We start from the raw sequence: 19,470 nt of genomic DNA, 5'->3' as shown, positions 1-19,470 counted from the left end.
CCCTAACCAGTAGCGACGCTGACATTTGAACTCTGGTTTCTCAGACTCTAAAGCGTGGACTCCTTTCATGGTGCTATGCAACTGTGTATTTAGTTTCCTAGCATTAGTCTTGTGTCAACTGGTTTTATGTCTGCTTTACCCAAGCTAGACTCATGCTGGAAGAGGGAACTTTAATTGAGAAAATGCTCTCACCACATTGGCCTGCGGTGCAGTTTTCTTGGTTGATAATTGATGTGATGGGGGTCACCACACTGTGGGCTGTGGGTTCTGGGTGGTGCAAGAAAGCATTGCTCATCAACCCGTGGGGAGCGAGCTAGTAAGCAGTGTCCGCTATGGCCAGGGTAGCAGGTCCTGTCTTTAGGATTGTGCCTTGAGTTCCCATCTGATTTCCTTCAGTGATGGAGTGACCTGAGAGTTGTCGATGAAACAGCGCCTTTGCTCACCAAGTCATTTTTTGGTTATGGAGTTTTATCACTGCAGTGGAAACCCTAAGTTTCTTGTTCAGATAGTTATAATTATTTCCTGCTTTGACATGGGTTTGCTTTCAATTTTCTTCTCTGTGCAAAATGATAGCAAGCAGCTACGAGTATGAGGATTTATTCACCTACGTACCACACAGCCCAGGCTCTGCCTTCCCGACTTAACAGCTAGCTGCTGTTAATTATCCTTTATAATTTTATTTCTTAAATCAATTTCTCTAAACCAAACTTGTATTTTTATTGTTTTGCTTTAAGTTAGCCTACAGCATGAGGATTTTAAGAAAAATTGACATAGAGCTAAAACAGCAGCAGTAGCAGCAGCAAAAACAACAATAACAACAACAAAACACCAGAAAAACCCAGATAAAATGCCACCCATAATTTTATATTACATGGCAATGTTAGCCATTTGGAGTGTTTTCATTAAAAGTGATAATTAGAGCTTTAGCAACTTTTTTAGAAAGAGAATTTTTTTTCCTAAGGTGACAGCTCTGGTGTGTGTGTGTGTGTGTGCGTGGTGTATTTGCCAAATAAAGAAAAGATAAGAAAATGGCCTTGAAACTTTATTTTCTACATCTAATCCATTTCATGTTTTAAGACTGAAAAAGAAAAGCCAGGCGGGCTGGAACATGGTGTGCCTTTATAATCCCAGCGCTTGGGAGGCAGAAGCAGCAGGACTGCTGAGGCCACCAAGGATCTGTACTGTAAGTTCCTGTCCAGTGAGTTTACATCGTGAGATTTGCTCTCTAAAAGCCAATGACAAATAAAAAGACAGAGGAGAGAAAGGGGTGGAATGGGAATGTTGCTTGGTAGTAGAGGGCTTGCCCAGCATGTGCAAGGCCCTGGGCTTGATCCACAGTCCTCCCCAGCCCTTACTAAAAGGCTTTACTGTACTGTAGAAGGCAGGCATTGGAAGCACACTGTATTAGAAGTGGGTCCTAGGAAAAGACACCACCAGTGTGAGAAACTGTCTTATGGAGATGAGTTCACACTTCCTATTGAAGATGTTGAAGGCTTTGGGAAACCTTTCCGGAGAGGAGTCACCTCCTTTTCTTACAGTTCTGTATTTGCCCACCTTTATATGATACTGCTTCTGTGAGCAGGTGCTGGCAGTCACCTTGAAGAACCGTGCAGCCTTTTGCTGTGTGTTGCTTTTGGTGGTAGTTCTGCGAGTATGAAAGAGTGACACCTAGCTGAAAGTTTGAAGAAAAAAGCCCTGTCATTTGAAGAAAAAAAAAGTGCCTGTCACTCCTTACCCTGGAGATTCTGCCAGCCCTGAGGAGGGAGAAACTACTGTTTATAGGAGGATTTTCCTATGAAATGGGTAAGTGAATCAATCATTCAAAACTTTGACTCAAAATACTTTCCTAGAGAGGGGTAGGAAGGGGAGACAGCTGCTGTGCAAACGAGTACTTAGGGGCCTGCTTAGGGTGAAGATCAGAATTTGATCTTCAGCACCTGCACGGATGCGAGGCATGGTGAGCCACTCTTAACCTCAGTGCTCAGGAGGTGCCATCAGGATCCCTGGAGCAAGCTGCCTAGCTAGCTTAGCTGAATCAAGCTCTGGGTTCAAGTGAGCGGTCCTGCCTCAGTTTATAATGTAGAGAGTGATCAAAGAAGAGACCTGTGGGGCCTAGAAAGATGGATGATGGTTCAGGGGTTAAGAGCTCTTGCAGAAAACCTAAGTTCTGCTCTCAGTACTCACTCCAGTTTAAGGGGATCTGCTGCTGCTACTGCTGCTGCTGCTGCTACTGCTCCTGCTACTGCTGCTGCTGCTGCTGCTGCTGCTATTGCTGCTACTGCTGCTGCTACTGCTGCTGCTGCTGCTGCTATTGCTGCTACTGCTGCTGCTACTGCTGCTACTGCTGCTATTGCTGTTATAATTGTTGTTGTTATTGTTGTTGTTGTTGCTGCTGCTGCTGCTGCTGTTACTGCTACTGGTGCTCCTGCTGCTGCTGCTGCTGCTGCTGCTGCTGCTGCTACTACTACTACTACTACTGGTGCTCCTGCTGCTGCTGCTGCTACTGCTACTGCTATTGCTGCTGTTACCCTTTCCCATAGCCGTACATCTTTTGCTGTGGGAGCTTTTTTACTCCTCTCTTCCTGTTTTTATTGGTTTTTAAATCTTTGATTTGAAACGTTGCTTAAGGTTTGTTTTCTTTTTTTAGGACATTTTTTTTTACTTTGGCCATCTCTGTCTTTATAGAACACGTAAACATAGTTGCTCTGATTTGGACTAAAGCAGTGGTAAATTTAATAGTATCTTTCATCAGGAAATGTTTGTCAGTTAACTGAGGAATGAAAGCTGTAGAGACAGCAGAGGGCACTCTTTGTCTTAGATGTTATGTAGCAAAACCTGGTAGACTACAGATTAGCACTAATGTCCTCCCTGTTATTAAAAAGCCTGAATATGTGACACTGTTTATGTGGTGTAGTAACTCAAAATGTCAATCTTGAGCAGTAGAAAAACACAGAGAGCCATGTCGCCTGGTTACCTTGGTTGTCCCTGACAGTGAAGTTCGGGTTGTTAGCAGCCTCAGGAGCCAAACTGTAGTAGAAATGTTGACCGTTGTGAGGGTCATCTTGATCCACGGCACTCACTGTCTGGATCAGCTGAGGAGGGACATGAATGAATTCAGGGTGAGTTGGAGCCAAAGGAAAAACAAAGTCTAGTGAAACCCTAAACCTGGAGTGCAATAGTAAGTCATTTGCCCATTAGATGTCCTAAAAGTAACCTGAAAACCCTCCATGCCATTACACGGCTTAGAATTAACTAAGTATATTCTTGATCTTGAATATGTTGATAGGTAAATGATAAACAATGTCTAAATGCTTCAGCCGCATATCCCCACAGCTTGGTCAGGTAAAGTATTATAAACAGAAGACAGTGAAAGAACCATTGGAATGTCACAAGGTACTGCATAATCTGTATACCACCATCGAATGTTTGGCAGCTATGTTGATATCGGGGAGAATCCCCTTCTTAAGAATAACTACCACTAGAAAGCAAATAACCAGGGCAGTGTTGAGCTATGGAGTGTGGATCAAGGTGCATGGGCCTCAGAACATTCATGCTTAGTTAGAAGGAAGGAAGTTAGGAAAGGTGTAGTGCATAAGCCTGTCAGGGTGGGAAGCAGACTGTAGTCAGAGGTATGAGGGTGTAGCTTAGCTAGGAAAAAACACAAAACAAAAACAGAGCTTAGTGATAGAGAGTAGGAGTGCTTCCCCTTGATCCCTTTGGCCAAGTTCTGTCTTTCCCACAATATTCTTCAAAGGAATTCCTTTCATGAAGGCTATGGAACCTCCTGAAAAAGCATTAACGAAAGCAGCATGGACTAGATGGTTGGAGCATCAGTTGGTAGGCTGTGGTTGGATGGAGCATGGAAAGAGGTTTCATTAGCTCTTTCCTATTGGTGTGCACTAACATGCTGTACTACAGATGATCCTAGTCAACTTGGGCCTGGTCCTGTAAAGCTGTCATTTCTGCTGGAAATGCTATTTTTCTTCCAGGACAGTAATGACTATATCAAATAGGCTTGAGGACCCAGGTGGGCTTTTAAGATTTTTATAGCATGCTGAAGATCAGAGGAGCAAGGGAGTTCTGTATTCTGTGCAGATGCTCAAAGGACCCTTTCCTCTGCTCTTTGCCTGCCTGTCTCTTCAGGGATCACCCTTATTGCATCAGCCACCTTATCCATAGTTACCACATCCTTTCAGGGCAACCTGCCGCCAGTGCTAAGCAGATGCTGGGGTAGAATAAAGGCCTCATACTCCCCCTTAAACTTGGGATAGCTCTTATTCTAGAACTTTGTGAGGATGTTAATGTATCTTTACTGCAGCTAGACTTTATTTTGCTTAGTCCTCCTGCCTTTCCTTTTAATAGGTCTCAAAAACATCATATTTCAGATCTCCATCTCAGGGTAAGCCTCCCGAGAGAGCTGAATATTGAATTTGAAGGGGCATGGAATGGAGTAGTAACAAGATGAAGGGCCAGGGAGCAATGGAGAGAGCCACACATGATTCAGACCCACGTCAGTGCTGCTCACAACTGAGGCACCATCTGCTCTAGTTCCACGGAGAGACAAATCCTGTAGTTTTGATTGCCAAATGTAAAGAGATGAAATGTTTCTTAGGGAATGTTTTGAATAGATAATAGAGTGGGAAAATGTTAAGACAGATCATAAAACTGAGAATACCGTAGATATGGGACTTTAAAGGGTACATAGACAGTGTGGTGGGGTTCATCGTGGGAGCACCCTGGCCAGCTTTATTGGCCTTCTTCTTCTGAGAGTCCTTAGCCCCTCTTGTCTGATATCTTGCTTAGCGCTCTGCAGTCTTTCCTATGTAGTCATTAGGCATGCATTTCACTGTTGTGTGCCCTTCATCCACTGTGAGGAAGGGGACAGCATACATACACTCAGAGATGACGTTAGACTAGGCTTAGCCTTATGGCTGGCTGAAGCTGACCAATGGGATAGACTTATGACACTGTCGCCTAATTCCAGAGAGTCCATTTCAAAGACTTTCGCAAGGACCATTAGCAATGTCCTTGGAAGTGGAGGACATACTTGGCTCCAAAAGCAGGAGTGGTGGTTAGATGTTATGCTCTTGACATAGTGTAATTCCTGTCCCAACACCTTCAAGACAGAAAGTGCTGTGATTTGAGGAAAGAGGGAGCTTTCTTCACCGTGCTACTTAGCATCCTCCAAGTTCATGACTAAATTTAGCTTCTTTTGCCATGGCATAAAATATTTAATACTCATATTAAATATTATTTTATAGTAAAACAAAATATGCTATATTATGCATAGTATTCAAAAAGCATGATAGTAAAAAATAATTTTAAAAGCTTGGAATACCTAGTCAGAACTTAAAAAGCCTATATGAGCTTGTCCACCTCAACATAGCATCTTCTGTCCTGTGTCTTCTCTCTGACCTTGCTTCATGTGTAACATAATGTACCAAACTGCAGGCTTGTTAATGTGGTTCTTTACAGCCATTACCATGGACCTGTCTTGTTCAACAAAGCTTTTATTGTAACTGTTATTAGGTGGATAATATCTTAGGCCTTCTTAGACTAGAAATTTAATATATATGGAAATACAATTATCGGAGCATTGGAAAAAGCTTTTAAGAGTGATGCAGACTATTGCACCACAATATAAGAATCAGTGCTGAGGTCAGTTTGGATTTGAATCACTGCAGGGCTCTTGGCTTTTCAGAAGCAAAGTCACTTTCTTTGGATAGAAGACAAAGAAATGTTGGGCTAAGGATTTTAAAAGTTCAAGTAAATATTGGTTCTAGAGACACAGCGTTGTGTAGAGGGCATTGGGTGATATTCCTAGTGAGGGGTAAACATGAGTTTAAAGCTACATTGTAGTCAGAATCTGAGCCAGAGGTGGACTTCTCAACTTTCCAATTTTCATAATAAATGACCTTCATTCATTTGTTCTACTGGACTCTATAAGACCACAGTTTTTAATATGGACATTACAACCCTTAGTGGAGAAAGGAAGCATAGGACATCAGGAGGAAAAAGGAGGTTGTGGATGAACAGGATGTACAGTGCCTGACAGACACCCTGATATTTGGCCACTGGAAATGTAGTGCTGGATGCTTCTTAGTCAAATCATTTGGATTTTGAAATACCAGGTTAGGTTTAAAAACATATCTTAAAATATGTTTGTAAAGTTTGTAAAACTGGGCTTACTTCCATAACCAGAATATTTATTCTGTGAATCAAGTAACAAGTATTGTTAAAGCACTATTCAGACCACAAAATGTAATTTGGACTCCAAGTTGTCTTAACAAACAAGTGACTAGAACCTGATATAATGAAATTGGAAACTCTGTTTTCTAATCCATACTTTCTGTTGTGTACATGTTGCTGATCATGAATTCAGCAATTGTTGATTAGTTTTATGCCAACTTGATATAAAATGAAATCATTTGGGGAGAAGGAACCTCAGTTGGGAACATGCTTCTATAAGATTAGCCTATAGGCAAGTGTGTAGAACATTTTCTTCATTAATGATTGATATGCTAACCAGAACATTGTTGGTAGTACCATCCTGAATTGTTTAAGAAAGCAGGTCTAGTCAGCCATGAGGAGCAAGCTAGTAAGCAGATCTCTTCCATGGCCTCTGCATTAGCTCCTGCCTCCAATGTCCTCTACTGTTTGAGATCCTACTTTGATTTCTCTCAGTAATGGACTATTACCTGAAAGTATAGGATGAAATAAAGCTATTCCTTCCAAGATTACTTACAGTGATAGAAACCCTTCCTAAGACAGTTATCAACAGTAACCTTTGTGCATCTGGGGTTTACCAAGGTAATCAGCTTACCTGTCCTGCTTTGGCATTTTCACATATATAAGCTTCATAGAACCTGGGAAACTCTGGAGCGTTGTCATTCACATCGAGGACTTTGATTGTGACAGCAACACTTCCCACTTGGGAGGGATTGTCTCAAGAGAACATAAGGAACAATGATGCTGAGAGCTCAGTAAGGCAGAAAGACAGCTGTGTTGATTCGATCTGCTTTGTCAAGGAATGAATAAAATGTGGAAATGATAACATGCTCATAGGACATGTGTTTCCTGTTGAGAGCATGACCATGCAGAGGCCGGGACAAGCAAGTGTCTTCTGTGTGGGCGTTTGTCATTAGGGTCTCTACAGGAAAGGGCAACATTTCACTCATTGGGTTTTTCTTGTTGCTATGCTTTTGGTATTCTATTTATTTATTTTACATGGTAGTATTTTCATATATGTATATGAGTAGGCACCCCTGCCACTACCCGTGTGTGGAGTTAGTTCTATCCTTTGACCTTCACATGGTTTCCAGTTCATACAGGTCATTAAACTTGTGAGTACTTTAACTACTGAGCACTCTCACCAGTCCATTATTTTTATTTTTAAAAGAAGCGTTTATGATTTTTATTCCTCTTGTAATGTTCTTGTTTTGTTTATATATATTTTCCATTTTTAAGATTTGTTATGCGTATGAGTGTTTTGCTTGCATCTAAGTACACCATATTTGTGCCTGGTTCCTGTGGAGATCAGAAGAGATTGTCAGATTCTCTGAGACTGGAGTGACAGATGAGTGGGAGCCATCGTATGGGTCTTGGGAATGGAGCCTACATTTGTTACAAGAGCAACAAGTACTCTTTTTTTTTTTTTATTTTTCTACTTATTTTTTTATTCGATATAATTTATTTACATTTCAAATTACATTTCCCCTTTTCTAGCCCCCCCTCCCCAAAAGTCCCGTAAGCCCCCTTCTCTTCCCCTGTCCTCCCACCCTCCCCTTCCCACTTCCCCGTTCTGGTTTTGCTGAGTACTGTTTCACTGAGTCTTTCCAGAACCAGGGGCCACTCCTCCTTTCTTCTTGTACCTCATTTGATGTGTGGATTATGTTTTGGGTATTCCAGTTTTCTAGGTTAATATCCACTTAATAGTGAGTGCATACCATGATTCACCTTTTGAGTCTGGGTTACCTCACTTAGTATGATATTCTCTAGCTCCATCCATTTGCCTAAGAATTTCATGAATTCATTGTTTCTAATGGCTGAATAGTACTCCAATGTGTAGATATACCACATTTTTTGCATCCACTCTTCTGTTGAGGGATACCTGGGTTCTTTCCAGCATCTGGCAATTATAAATAGGGCTGCTATGAACATAGTAGAACATGTATCCTTATTACATGGTGGGGAGTCTTCTGGGTATATGCCCAGGAGTGGTATAGCAGGATCTTCTGGAAGTGAGGTGCCCAGTTTTCGGAGGAACCGCCAGACTGATTTCCAGAGTGGTTGTACCAATTTGCAACCCCACCAGCAGTGGAGGAGTGTTCCTCTTTCTCCACACCCTCTCCAACACCTGCTGTCTCCTGAATTTTTAATCTTAGCCATTCTGACTGGTGTAAGATGAAATCTTAGGGTTGTTTTGATTTGCATTTCCCTAATGACTAATGAAGTTGAGCATTTTTTAAGATGCTTCTCCGCCATCCGAAGTTCTTCAGGTGAGAATTCTTTGTTTAACTGTGTACCCCATTTTTTAATAGGGTTGTTTGGTTTTCTGGAGTCTAACTTCTTGAGTTCTTTATATATATTGGATATTAGTCCTCTATCTGATGTAGGATTGGTGAAGATCTTTTCCCAATTTGTTGGTTGCCGATTTGTCCTCTTGATGGTGTCCTTTGCCTTACAGAAACTTTGTAATTTTATGAGGTCCCATTTGTCAATTCTTGCTCTTAGAGCATACGCTATTGGTGTTCTGTTCAGAAACATTCTCCCTGTACCAATGTCCTCAAGGGTCTTTCCCAGTTTCTTTTCTATTAGCTTCAGAGTGTCTGGCTTTATGTGGAGGTCCTTGATCCATTTGGATTTGAGCTTAGTACAAGGAGACAAGGATGGATCAATTCGCATTCTTCTGCATGCTGACCTCCAGTTGAACCAGCACCATTTGTTGAAAAGGCTATCTTTTTTCCATTGGATGTTTTCAGCCTCTTTGTCGAGGATCAAGTGGCCATAGGTGTGTGGGTTCATTTCTGGATCTTCAATCCTGTTCCATTGATCCTCCTGCCTATCACTGTACCAATACCATGCAGTTTTTAACACTATTGCTCTGTAGTATTGCTTGAGGTCAGGGATACTGATTCCCCCAGATTTTCTTTTGTTGCTGAGAATAGTTTTAGCTATCCTGGGTTTTTTGTTGTTCCAGATGAATTTGATAATTGCTCTTTCTAACTCTGTGAAGAATTGAGTTGGGATTTTGATGGGTATTGCATTGAATCTGTATAGTGCTTTAGGCAAAATGGCCATTTTAACTATATTGATTCTACCGATCCATGAGCATGGGAGGTTTTCCCATTTTTTGAGGTCTTCTTCCATTTCCTTCTTCAGAGTCTTGAAGTTCTTGTCATACAGATCTTTCACATGTTTGGTAAGAGTCACCCCAAGATACTTTATACTGTTTGAGGCTATTGTGAAGGGGGTCATTTCCCTAATTTCTTTCTCAGCCTGCTTATCCTTTGAGTATAGGAAGGCCACTGATTTGCTGGAGTTGATTTTATAACCTGCCACTTTGCTGAAGTTGTTTATCAGCTGTAGGAGCTCTCTAGTGGAGTTCTTTGGGTCACTTAGGTAGACGATCATGTCGTCTACAAATAATGATAGTTTGACTTCTTCCTTTCCAATTTGTATCCCTTTGACCTCCTTATGTTGTCGAATTGCCCGAGCTAGTACCTCAAGTACAATATTGAAAAGATAAGGAGAAAGGGGGCAGCCTTGTCTGGTCCCTGATTTCAGTGGGATTGCTTCAAGTTTCTCTCCATTTAGTTTGATGCTGGCTACCGGTTTGCTGTATATTGCTTTTACTATGTTTAGGTATGGGCCTTCAATTCCTGTTCTCTCCAAGACTTTAAGCATGAAGGGATGCTGAATTTTGTCAAATGCTTTTTCAGCATCCAATGAAATGACCATGTGGTTTTGTTCTTTGAGTTTGTTTATGTAGTGGATTGTATTGATGGATTTCCGTATATTGAACCAACCCTGCATTCCCGGGATAAAGCCTACTTGATCATGGTGGATGATAGTCTTGATGTGTTCTTGGATTCGGTTGGCAAGAATTTTATTGAGTATTTTTGCATCGATGTTCATAAGGGAAATTGGTCTGAAGTTCTCTTTCTTTGTTGGATCTTTTTGTGGCTTTGGTATCAGCGTAATTGTGGCTTCGTAGAAGGAATTGGGTAGTGTTCCTTCTGTTTCTATCCTGTGGAATAGCTTGAAGAGTATTGGTGTTAACTCTTCTTTGAAGGTCTGGTAGAATTCTGCACTGAAGCCATCTGGTCCTGTGCTTTTTTTGGTTGGAAGACTTTCTATGACTCCTTCTATTTCTTTAGGCATTATGGGACTGTTTAGATGGTCTAGTTGGTCCTGATTTAATTTTGGTATTTGGTATCTGTCAAGGAAATTGTCCATTTCCTCCAGATTCTCCAGTTGTGTTGAGTACAGGCTCTTGTAGTAGGATCTGATGATTTTTTGGATTTCCTCAGTTTCCGTTGTTATATCTCCCTTTTCATTTCTAAGTTTGTTAATTTGGATACTTTCTCTGTGCCCTTTGGTCAGTCTGGCTAAGGGTTTATCTATCTTGTTGATTTTCTCAAAGAACCAGCTCCTGGTTTTGTTGATTTTTTGTATGGTTCTCTTTGTTTCTACTTGATTGATTTCGGCCCTGAGTTTGATGATTTCCTGCCTTCTACTCCTCCTGGGCGAAATAGCTTCTTTTTGTTCTAGGGCTTTCAGGTGTGTCATTAAGCTGGTAATGTATGCTCTCTCCATTTTCTTTTTGGAGGCACTCAGGGCTATGAGTTTTCCTCTTAGCACTGCTTTCATTGTGTCCCATAGATTTGGGTATGTTGTGTTTTCATTTTCATTATGTTCTAAAAAGTCTTTAATTTCTTTCTTTATTTCTTCCTTGACCAAGGTATCATTGAGTAGAGTATTCTTCAGTTTCCACGTGTATGTGGGTTTTCTGTTGTTTCTGTTGCTATTGAAGACCACTTTTACTCCATAGTGATCAGATAGGAGGCATGGGATTAGTTCTGTCTTCTTATATTTGTTGAGGTCTGTCTTGTGACCAATTATATGGTCGATTTTGGAGAAGGTACCATGAGGTGCTGAGAAAAAGGTATATTCTTTTGTTTTAGGATAGAATGTTCTATATATATCTGTTAAATCTAATTGGTCCAAAGCTTCAATTAGTTTCATTGTGTCCCTGTTTAGTTTCTGTTTTCCTGATCGGTCCATTGAGGAAAGTGCAGTGTTGAAGTCACCCACAATTATTGTGTTAGGTGCAATGTGTGCTTTTAGTTTTAATAAAGTTTCTTTTACGAAAGAGGGTGCCCTTGCATTTGGGGCATAGATGTTCAGGATTGACAGTTCTTCTTTTTGTATTTTTCCTTTGACCAGCAAGAAGTGTCCCTCAGGGTCCCTTTTGATGACTTTGGGTTGAAAGTCAATTTTATCTGATATTAAGATGGCTACTCCAGCTTGTTTCCTGAGACCATTTGCTTGTAAAATTGTCTTCCAGCCTTTTACTCTGAGGTAGTGTTTGTCTTTGACCCTGAGGTGTGTTTCCTGTAAGCAGCAACATGTAGGGTCCTGTTTACGTATCCAGTCAGTTAGTCTGTGTCTTTTTATTGGGGCATTAAGTCCATTGATGTTAAGAGATATTAAGGAATAGTGATTGTTACTTCCTATCATTTTTGACGTTATTTTTTAAATTTGAATGCTTAACTTCTTTTGGGTTTGATGAAAGGTTACTATCTTGCTTTTTCCAGGGTGAAGTTTCCCTCCTTGTATTGGTGTTGTCCTCCTATTATCCTTTTTAGGGCCGGGTTTGTGGATAGATATTGGGTAAACTTGGTTTTGTCATGAAATATCTTAGTTTCTCCATCTATGGTGATTGAGATTTTTGCTGGATATAGTAGTTTTGGTTGGCATTTGTGTTCTCTTAGAGTCTGCATGAGATCTGCCCATGACCTTCTAGCCTTCATAGTCTCAGGTGAAAAGTCTGCTGTGATTCTGATAGGTCTTCCTTTATACGTTACTTGGCCTTTTTCTCTTACTGCCTTTAGTATTCTTTCTTTGTTTAGAACATTTGGTGTTTTGATTATTATGTGACGGGAAGTATTTCTGTTCTGGTCCCGTCTGTTTGGAGTTCTGTAGGCTTCTTGTATATTCATGGGCATTTCTCTCTTTAGGTTAGGGAAGTTTTCTTCCATAATTTTATTGAAGATATTTGCTGGCCCTTTAAGTTGTAAATCTTCACTCTCATCTATGCCTATAATCCTTAGGTTTGGTCTTCTCATTGTGTCCTGGATTTCCTGGATATTTTGGGTTACAAGCTTTTTGCATTTTGCATTTTCTTTAACTGTTGAGTCCATGGTTTCTATGGAATCTTCAGCATCTGAGATTCTTTCTTCTATCTCTTGTATTCTGTTGTTGATATTTGCATCTCTGTCCCCCGATTTCTTCCCAAGGCTTTCTATCTCCAAAGTTGTCTCCCTTTGAGTTTTCTTAGTTGTTTCTACTTCTGATTTTAGATCCTGGATGGTTTTGCTTAGCTCCTTCACTTGCATGTTTGTGTTTTCCTGTAATTCTTTAAGAGATTTTTGTGTTTCCTTTTTCATGACCTCAGCCTGTTGACCAAAGTTCTCCTGTATTTCTTTAAGAGATTTTTGTGTTTCGTCTTTCATGACCTCAGCCTGCTGACCAAAGTTCTCCTGTATTTCTTTAAGTGTTTTTTGCATTTCCTCCTTGTTGGCTTTTGTATTCTCCTGGATTTCTTTCAATGATTTTGCAACAAGTACTCTTAACCATTGATCTAACTCTCTAATCCTATATATTTTTCTTTCTTGTACAATAGTATTTTAAATGTGTTATTTTCTCTCTTTCTTTTTATAACATTCTTTCCCTTTCTCTTTTATTCTTACTAATTCATTTTTAGCTCATTCTCTTTATTGCTTTTTATTATTTTTCACATATCTGATTAATTAAAACGTGTGGATATGTGTCTATGCATATGCATGATGTATATATAATTCATATAATGTCATGTTTGGCATTGTGTGTGGAGGTCACAGGACAGTTTTGTGATCTCAGTTCTCTCTTTCCATTTTTATGTGGATTCCAGAATCAACCTTTGCTTTTGTGGTAAATGCATTTATTGGCCAAATCATCTTTTTTGCCTTAATCCATCTACTTGCTAATCTCATAGATTACATTATTTCTTCCACTTGCTTGTTTGTGGTTATCAGTGATGGAATAGTTGGCTATAACCCTTTTTAATAGTATTTTTGTATCTGCTTTAATTTAGTCCTGGTACTACTAAAGTGGCCTGTTTTTCTTCTCTTGAGTGGTATTGGAATTGAGTTCTCAAGAAAAGACTGCTTTCTAAGCCCAATAATAAACTGGAAAAGATAACCATTCTAACAAATGTTCAAATCACCACATAGAAACACAATTATGAAGAGGTAGATAGCTTGCTCTGCCAAAGATCATATCATGTTAATAGCTGAATCCTACAATATTGAAAGAAATGATTAAAATTCCACATAAAGAATTCATTTGGCTGGTGGTTTGCGAGAGGATACAAACAAGTAGACAATGAGATAAGGAAGACAGTTCAGAGCCTGGATAAGAAAGCCAAATTCAGCAAGAAAATTGACATTTTGATGAAAAACAAACCACTATACATTTGTTATAAATAAAAGCAATATGTAAACAACATTCTGAAAAGCATCATTTTCAACAATTAGATAAGCAGAAGAAAGAATATCATGGACTGAAGATGAATTTGGGGAAATACTGTCGTCAGGTATCAATAATGACCACAACCACAACTTTCAACAACTCTGAGACAGGAAAAAGCGAGCAATCATAGGAATTCATAGCGTAGAAGGAGCTGAGATATAATCTAAAGGCACAGGAAACCTACTCAATAAAATTGTGGTCGAACATTCCAAGAAATCAGCATCTAAGCTCAAAGGACCTGTAGAGTGTTGAGTAGCCATGTTCAGTGAAGAACCTGTCATCACAGTTATAAAATGCTGAGACATCACAGGGACAGAAATAGTAAAGACAGCAACAGGGAATCACTAACTTCAAAAGGACAAACCCATGTAGCACCAGACTCTCCATTAGAGACTCCAAAGCCAGGACAGCATCGAGTGATTAGTTGAAAATAGCCACTGAAGCTAAATAACTGCCAACTGAAATTACCAATGTTCAACAAAGCTGTTGTTCATTGAAATGATATTAATGAACATAAACTAAAACAGTTCTTGACCACTAAACCCACATTGCAGAAGATGCTTAAATGAATATTATATACAGGAGAAAGAAATAAAGTCCTAAACATGAGAGGTCAGGAAGGGTAAATTTTGTGAAATGAATAAGTAAATGAGCAGAGGTGAATGGGAAAGGCCAAGTCATGCCCAATGAAGTAAGGCAGAAATGAGAAAGAAAAACCAAGCAGTATTAAAAGCCGGTGAGAAAAACAGTGAAAATTTTAAAGGAGTCAGAAAACTTATGTAAATTGCTTTAAATTTTCTTTTAAGAAATACAGATTGATTGGATAACAACATTAGCAACAACAATAACAAGAAGAAGACATGACTGTTTTTTGCAAGAAACTCATTTCACATGAAAAGGTACACAGGCTGAAAATGAAGGATATAATTACAAACCCCTAACAAGTGAAATCTGGAAGCAAATATGAATAGTTAAAGTATGCTTTTTTAATTAGAAGAGGTACATAGTGGTAACACAAGTTAGGTAAAAGTACAATCATTTAAGAAGATGCAATATTTGTAGCCAGGCATGGTAGTGAATGCCTTTAATCCCAGCATGGAGGTAACAGAGGCAGACAGATTTCTTTGAGTTTGAGGGCAATCTTTTCACCTACCAAGGTCTAGCCTAGACTAGGGCTACACAGTGAGATTTTGGCTCAAAAAATGATTGTTAGTATATATGTATTGAATATTGGTGCACATAATTTGACAAAACAGGCATTATTGGACATAATAGGACACAAAGAACCAGATATAACAGTGGGTGACATCAACACACCAGATATAGATCATCTGGATTTAAAATATTCAAACATTTTAGCGTTAAGCTTCCCGACAGATCAAATGGCATTTTAAATATCTACATAATATTTTACCCAACATATGTATAATACACACTTTTTTTTAGCAGCATATGGAACTTTCTCAAAAATAAAGTTAGGTTACAAAAAATTCTAACAAATACAAAAATGAGCCTAAAGTAATTTCTGCTACCAGATCATAATGCAATAAAAAACACCTAGAAATCAATACCAAGAGAACCCATAGAAACTTGAAATTAAAATTAAACAATATATTCTTTAATAATCTTTGGGTTATTGAAATCAGAGAGGAAATAAAAAAAATCCCTAGAATAAAAACAAAATGGGAAATGGGAACAGAACTTACCAGAACTTTAGGGATGCAGCAAAAGTAGTTCTAATACAGTTGTTTGTTTTTTGTTTTTTGTTTGTTTTTGTTATTTTTGCTAATCTGAAACTTGAAAAGAACAAAGCTATAGTATTGTGGTTCTGCTTCTTAGAACTGGTATCGCTCTAAGAAAGGAGTTCTTTGCTCTAGGCCTCCCCAGTTATAAACATATAGTAATTTAAATTCTGACTTATGTAGAATTTTTTTCAATAAAGCTCTGAACTCAATGTTGTACTCAACCATAAAATGACCTAAGGACTAAATCACACAATCATTTATTTGGAGAACATATAATTTCAGTTTCTCCTCAGAAACATATTGTTTGTTACAAGATTTAGACACTTTCACTCTCTATATTTTGTAAATCTGTGGAGACTAATAAAATATGTTACTTACTCATTTCCATAGCAAGGACAGTTATATTATGCCAGGAAAACTCTTCTCTGTCTAATGGTCTTGCAGTCATTAGAGCACCTGTTGTAATGTCAACATAGAAAAATCTTCCTGGGTCGCTTCCTCTGTCAATGGAGTATCTGCAAAGAGAGGGATCATGTACCTTATTTTCATTGGATAAGCGTGAGAGCATAGCACATGGGGGAACTGAGTATACACATGGTGTGAAAGACTGTTCAGTCACCTCTGCACTGTGAATATCTAGAACACTGTAGATTTACCATGCTTAAGAGAAACAAAAGAACTTTTTTACTAAGTATCGTAAAATGAAATAAACAGAGCACTGAGACCCTTATGGCAGATTTAATTTACATAAAAAGTAATTTATGCTATTTAAAGCTTAAATCTGCTCCAAGAATTTAGGAACACTACAAATATCAGCCTCTCCTTTCATGTGTTTGAAATTCAGCTAAATTTTCAAAAGCTAATCTGAAACTTGAAAAAGGGCAAAGCTGTAGACTCATGGTTCTGCTTCTTAGAACTGGTATCACTGTTGGGAGAAAGCTTTGCTCCAGGCCTTCCCAGTCATGAATATGTAATGATTCAACTTCTGACTGACACAGAATTTATTAACCGAAGGTTCCTTATATAGGATGTTTTTAGTGGGATACACAGGTATATTTAGGTTGCAGGTTATAAATAAAACATAGCTTTGTGCATTTATTAGGAACAATCTGCTGGAAGCTATCATATGACCTTCAAAATCTGTAGATAATTATAGGTAAATGTTCAGTAAAACAAAGGCCATTGTTTATTTAGGCCACACACCTTCCTTGCTGCTCCCACTGTCTGTGTCAGTCTGGACCAATGTACATTTTATGTAAGAAAAGAAGGGGCCTTACAGGCACTTGGGCTGGACAGTCTCAAACCTCTGCAAAGGAAGAATTACATGACTCCTTCTGATGTTGCTCTGTCTTTTGTCTCTTTAGTGAACTTGGTTGTGAGTAAGACCTGTAAATCTTGTTCAGTCTGGTTTGTCAACCTGATTCCTCCCTATTCACCAGTATTATCTCATCTGCTCTCCATCTTGGAAGATGGAGGAAAGCTCATTCATCAGGATGTTTAAAAATGAGGGATTTTGATAATTGATTGAGTACCACCATTTAGAGTCTCGTGTACACCTTGGTAAAAGTTAGCAATTTGTTACTTTTATTTAGAGATTATGTACTTTAGGATATAATATAATATTTCTCTATCTTGTGGAATTAAAAAAATAGACTAACATACAAATCATCTCATATTATTTCTTTGTGGCAAAAGCATTTATTCTTTATATTCCTGTAAATTTGAAATATGCAGTACATAATTAACTAGTTATCATTAGTACAATAGATCCCTAGGTCTTCCTGTCTAACTAGAAACTTGTTTCCCTCAGTCAAAACTGGCCTCTCTTTCTCCATCAGCCTTGCTGGTGCAAGCCTATGCTAATCACCATTTCATCTCTTCAACATTTTAGATTCTATATTTAAGTAAGATCATGAGCTATTTGCCTTTCTGTGACTGGCTTATTTCACACATATAATGTTCTCTAGATTCATTTGTGTTACTGTAAATGATGGAATTTCCTTCTTTTTAAAGGCTGAGTGTTATTCCCTTGTGTATATATAAAATACCACACTAGAAAACCCATTCATCTGTTGACAAGCACTTAGGTCATTTCCATATCTTGGCTTTGTGAATAATGTGGCAGTTAACATGGAAATGAAGATGCTTATTCTACATACTGATGGTAGTTCTTTTGGATATATGTCCAGAAATGGGATGGGTGGATCTAGTATTTTGAATAATCACCACATTGTTTTTTAAGGTGGCTGTGCTAACTGGTATCCCCACCACAAGGTTCCCATTTCTGGACATTCTTTTTACATTTCACGCTTTGGAGAATGACTATTCTAATGGGTGAGGCACCTTTTAATTCTGATTCATTATGGCTTTCCCATATATTCAAGGCTCTTATGTATTATGAAAAATTGTCTGTTCAGATATTCTGACATTTCTGAAAATAAGATTATTTGTCCTGGCATCAAAATACAACACAAAGCCAAAGTAATCAAAACGGTGTAGTATGGTTATAGAATAGAGACACTGTTCAAAAGAATAAGTGTAAAAGAATGTTCTTTCTCCAGTCTTGAGTAGGCTAAACAACCCCCAATGGTTCTACAACCTAGCTGGAGAGGCACCTGGCCTTGCAGTATTTGTAATTCCCTCCCATACTGGAGTTCTAAGGAGTTGACTGCTTGCTGAGCTTGCTTTACAACTCAATCCAGCTGAAACAAAGGATGGGTTTGTGGATATTCCCTATATAAATGCAGAGCTGAAAATTAAACTTTGAGCCTTGATCAGAAACCTTGTCTTGGTTGCTCCTTTCTTGCCCACCCATCCTTCTTCATTTCTAGCCTCTTTTTCAGGTACCCAGTTCTCCACGGCTGCTGGACAGCAACAGGTGGCACCCAATGTGGGGCTGAATAGGGGAGGGGGGAAAATCAACTGAGGAATGCTGTCTTGGTAGAACTCCACAGAAAACGAAAGAATTTACAGTATCATACAAGATGGTAAACAACAAACAACATTATTGCTAGCACTAGCCATAAATTTCATTTTTTGGAGGCTGTTGTTATAGGAGGTACAAAAGAAAATACAGACTAGGCTGAGTCAGTGTCCACCCAATGCCGAAATCACCTCAGCTGTGACAGCACATATGGCACATGGGAATTCTATATAGACATTGGTCCACAGCCAAGAACTACATCAGGCAAGAGGAGCAGGATTTAAACGAGAGAGAGAGAGAGAGAGAGAGAGAGAGAGAGAGAGAGAGAGAGAGAGAGAGAGAGAGAGAGAGAGAGAGAGAGAGAGAAAGAAACAACAAAAAACCAGATGCTAAAAAATCCTTTGCTTAAGAATATTTATGTTGTACATAGTTTCCAGAAGTAAAAATGGTAAACATGCAAATAACATGAGAAAGATAGAGAATAGGTTTTAGAAAAACAGTTGTCCCCTGTCTAAGACATGTTGACAAAGAATAGATTTCAGAGCTCTCCTAGGAACAGGAGGAAATCAAGAGATGTCCTGCTTCCTATCTGGCTCCTATTGGAGATATCCTTAGTTCTGGTTACATCAAGTTCTCTTCTCTCTTTGTCTATTTTCTGTCTTTGGTATACCAATCCATTCAAAAGTCAATTTGTGTCTGGTTTTGTTTCGTTGTTTCAATGACTTTTTTTCTATGTTTCATGTTAAAAACTGGTTAAAACGTTATCTGGCTCTCCATCCCTTGATTTAGTTTAACTTGTTTAGAAGACAGTCTCAATTTACACAACAGAAATGGAGAAATTGCCCTACACATTTAGCTAAGAGTCAAACACAACAGGAGAGGCTCTGCCAGGAGCTAAAAAGCTGTTCTTAAAGGAGCCATCAGCTTCTCAAGTTCTCTGACAAGTAAGCTGATGGGTGTTTTCTCCTAGAAAAAAAAATCTCTACACTTGTGTTTATTGTGTTCAAC

The 19,470-nt window shown here is 38.9% G+C and overlaps 1 protein-coding gene across 1 annotated transcript in view; it reads right to left on the bottom strand.

Annotated features, from left to right (window-relative positions):
- Cdh20 (cadherin 20) overlaps positions 1-19,470 on the bottom strand; it is a 92,631-nt gene that overhangs the window by 14,727 nt on the left and 58,434 nt on the right. The window contains exons 8-10 of the mRNA XM_052201004.1: positions 15,918-16,054; positions 6,824-6,945; positions 2,975-3,092 (exon numbers count right to left, since the gene is read on the bottom strand). Coding sequence (XP_052056964.1) covers positions 2,975-3,092; positions 6,824-6,945; positions 15,918-16,054 — 377 coding nt within the window. The remainder of the gene's footprint in view (positions 1-2,974; positions 3,093-6,823; positions 6,946-15,917; positions 16,055-19,470) is intronic.

This window comes from Apodemus sylvaticus, chromosome 12 (genome assembly GCF_947179515.1).
Source record: "Apodemus sylvaticus chromosome 12, mApoSyl1.1, whole genome shotgun sequence".
NCBI lineage: Eukaryota > Metazoa > Chordata > Mammalia > Rodentia > Muridae > Apodemus > Apodemus sylvaticus.
Note: the sequence above shows the minus strand (reverse complement) of the source record. Positions and strands in the feature narration are given on the sequence as shown.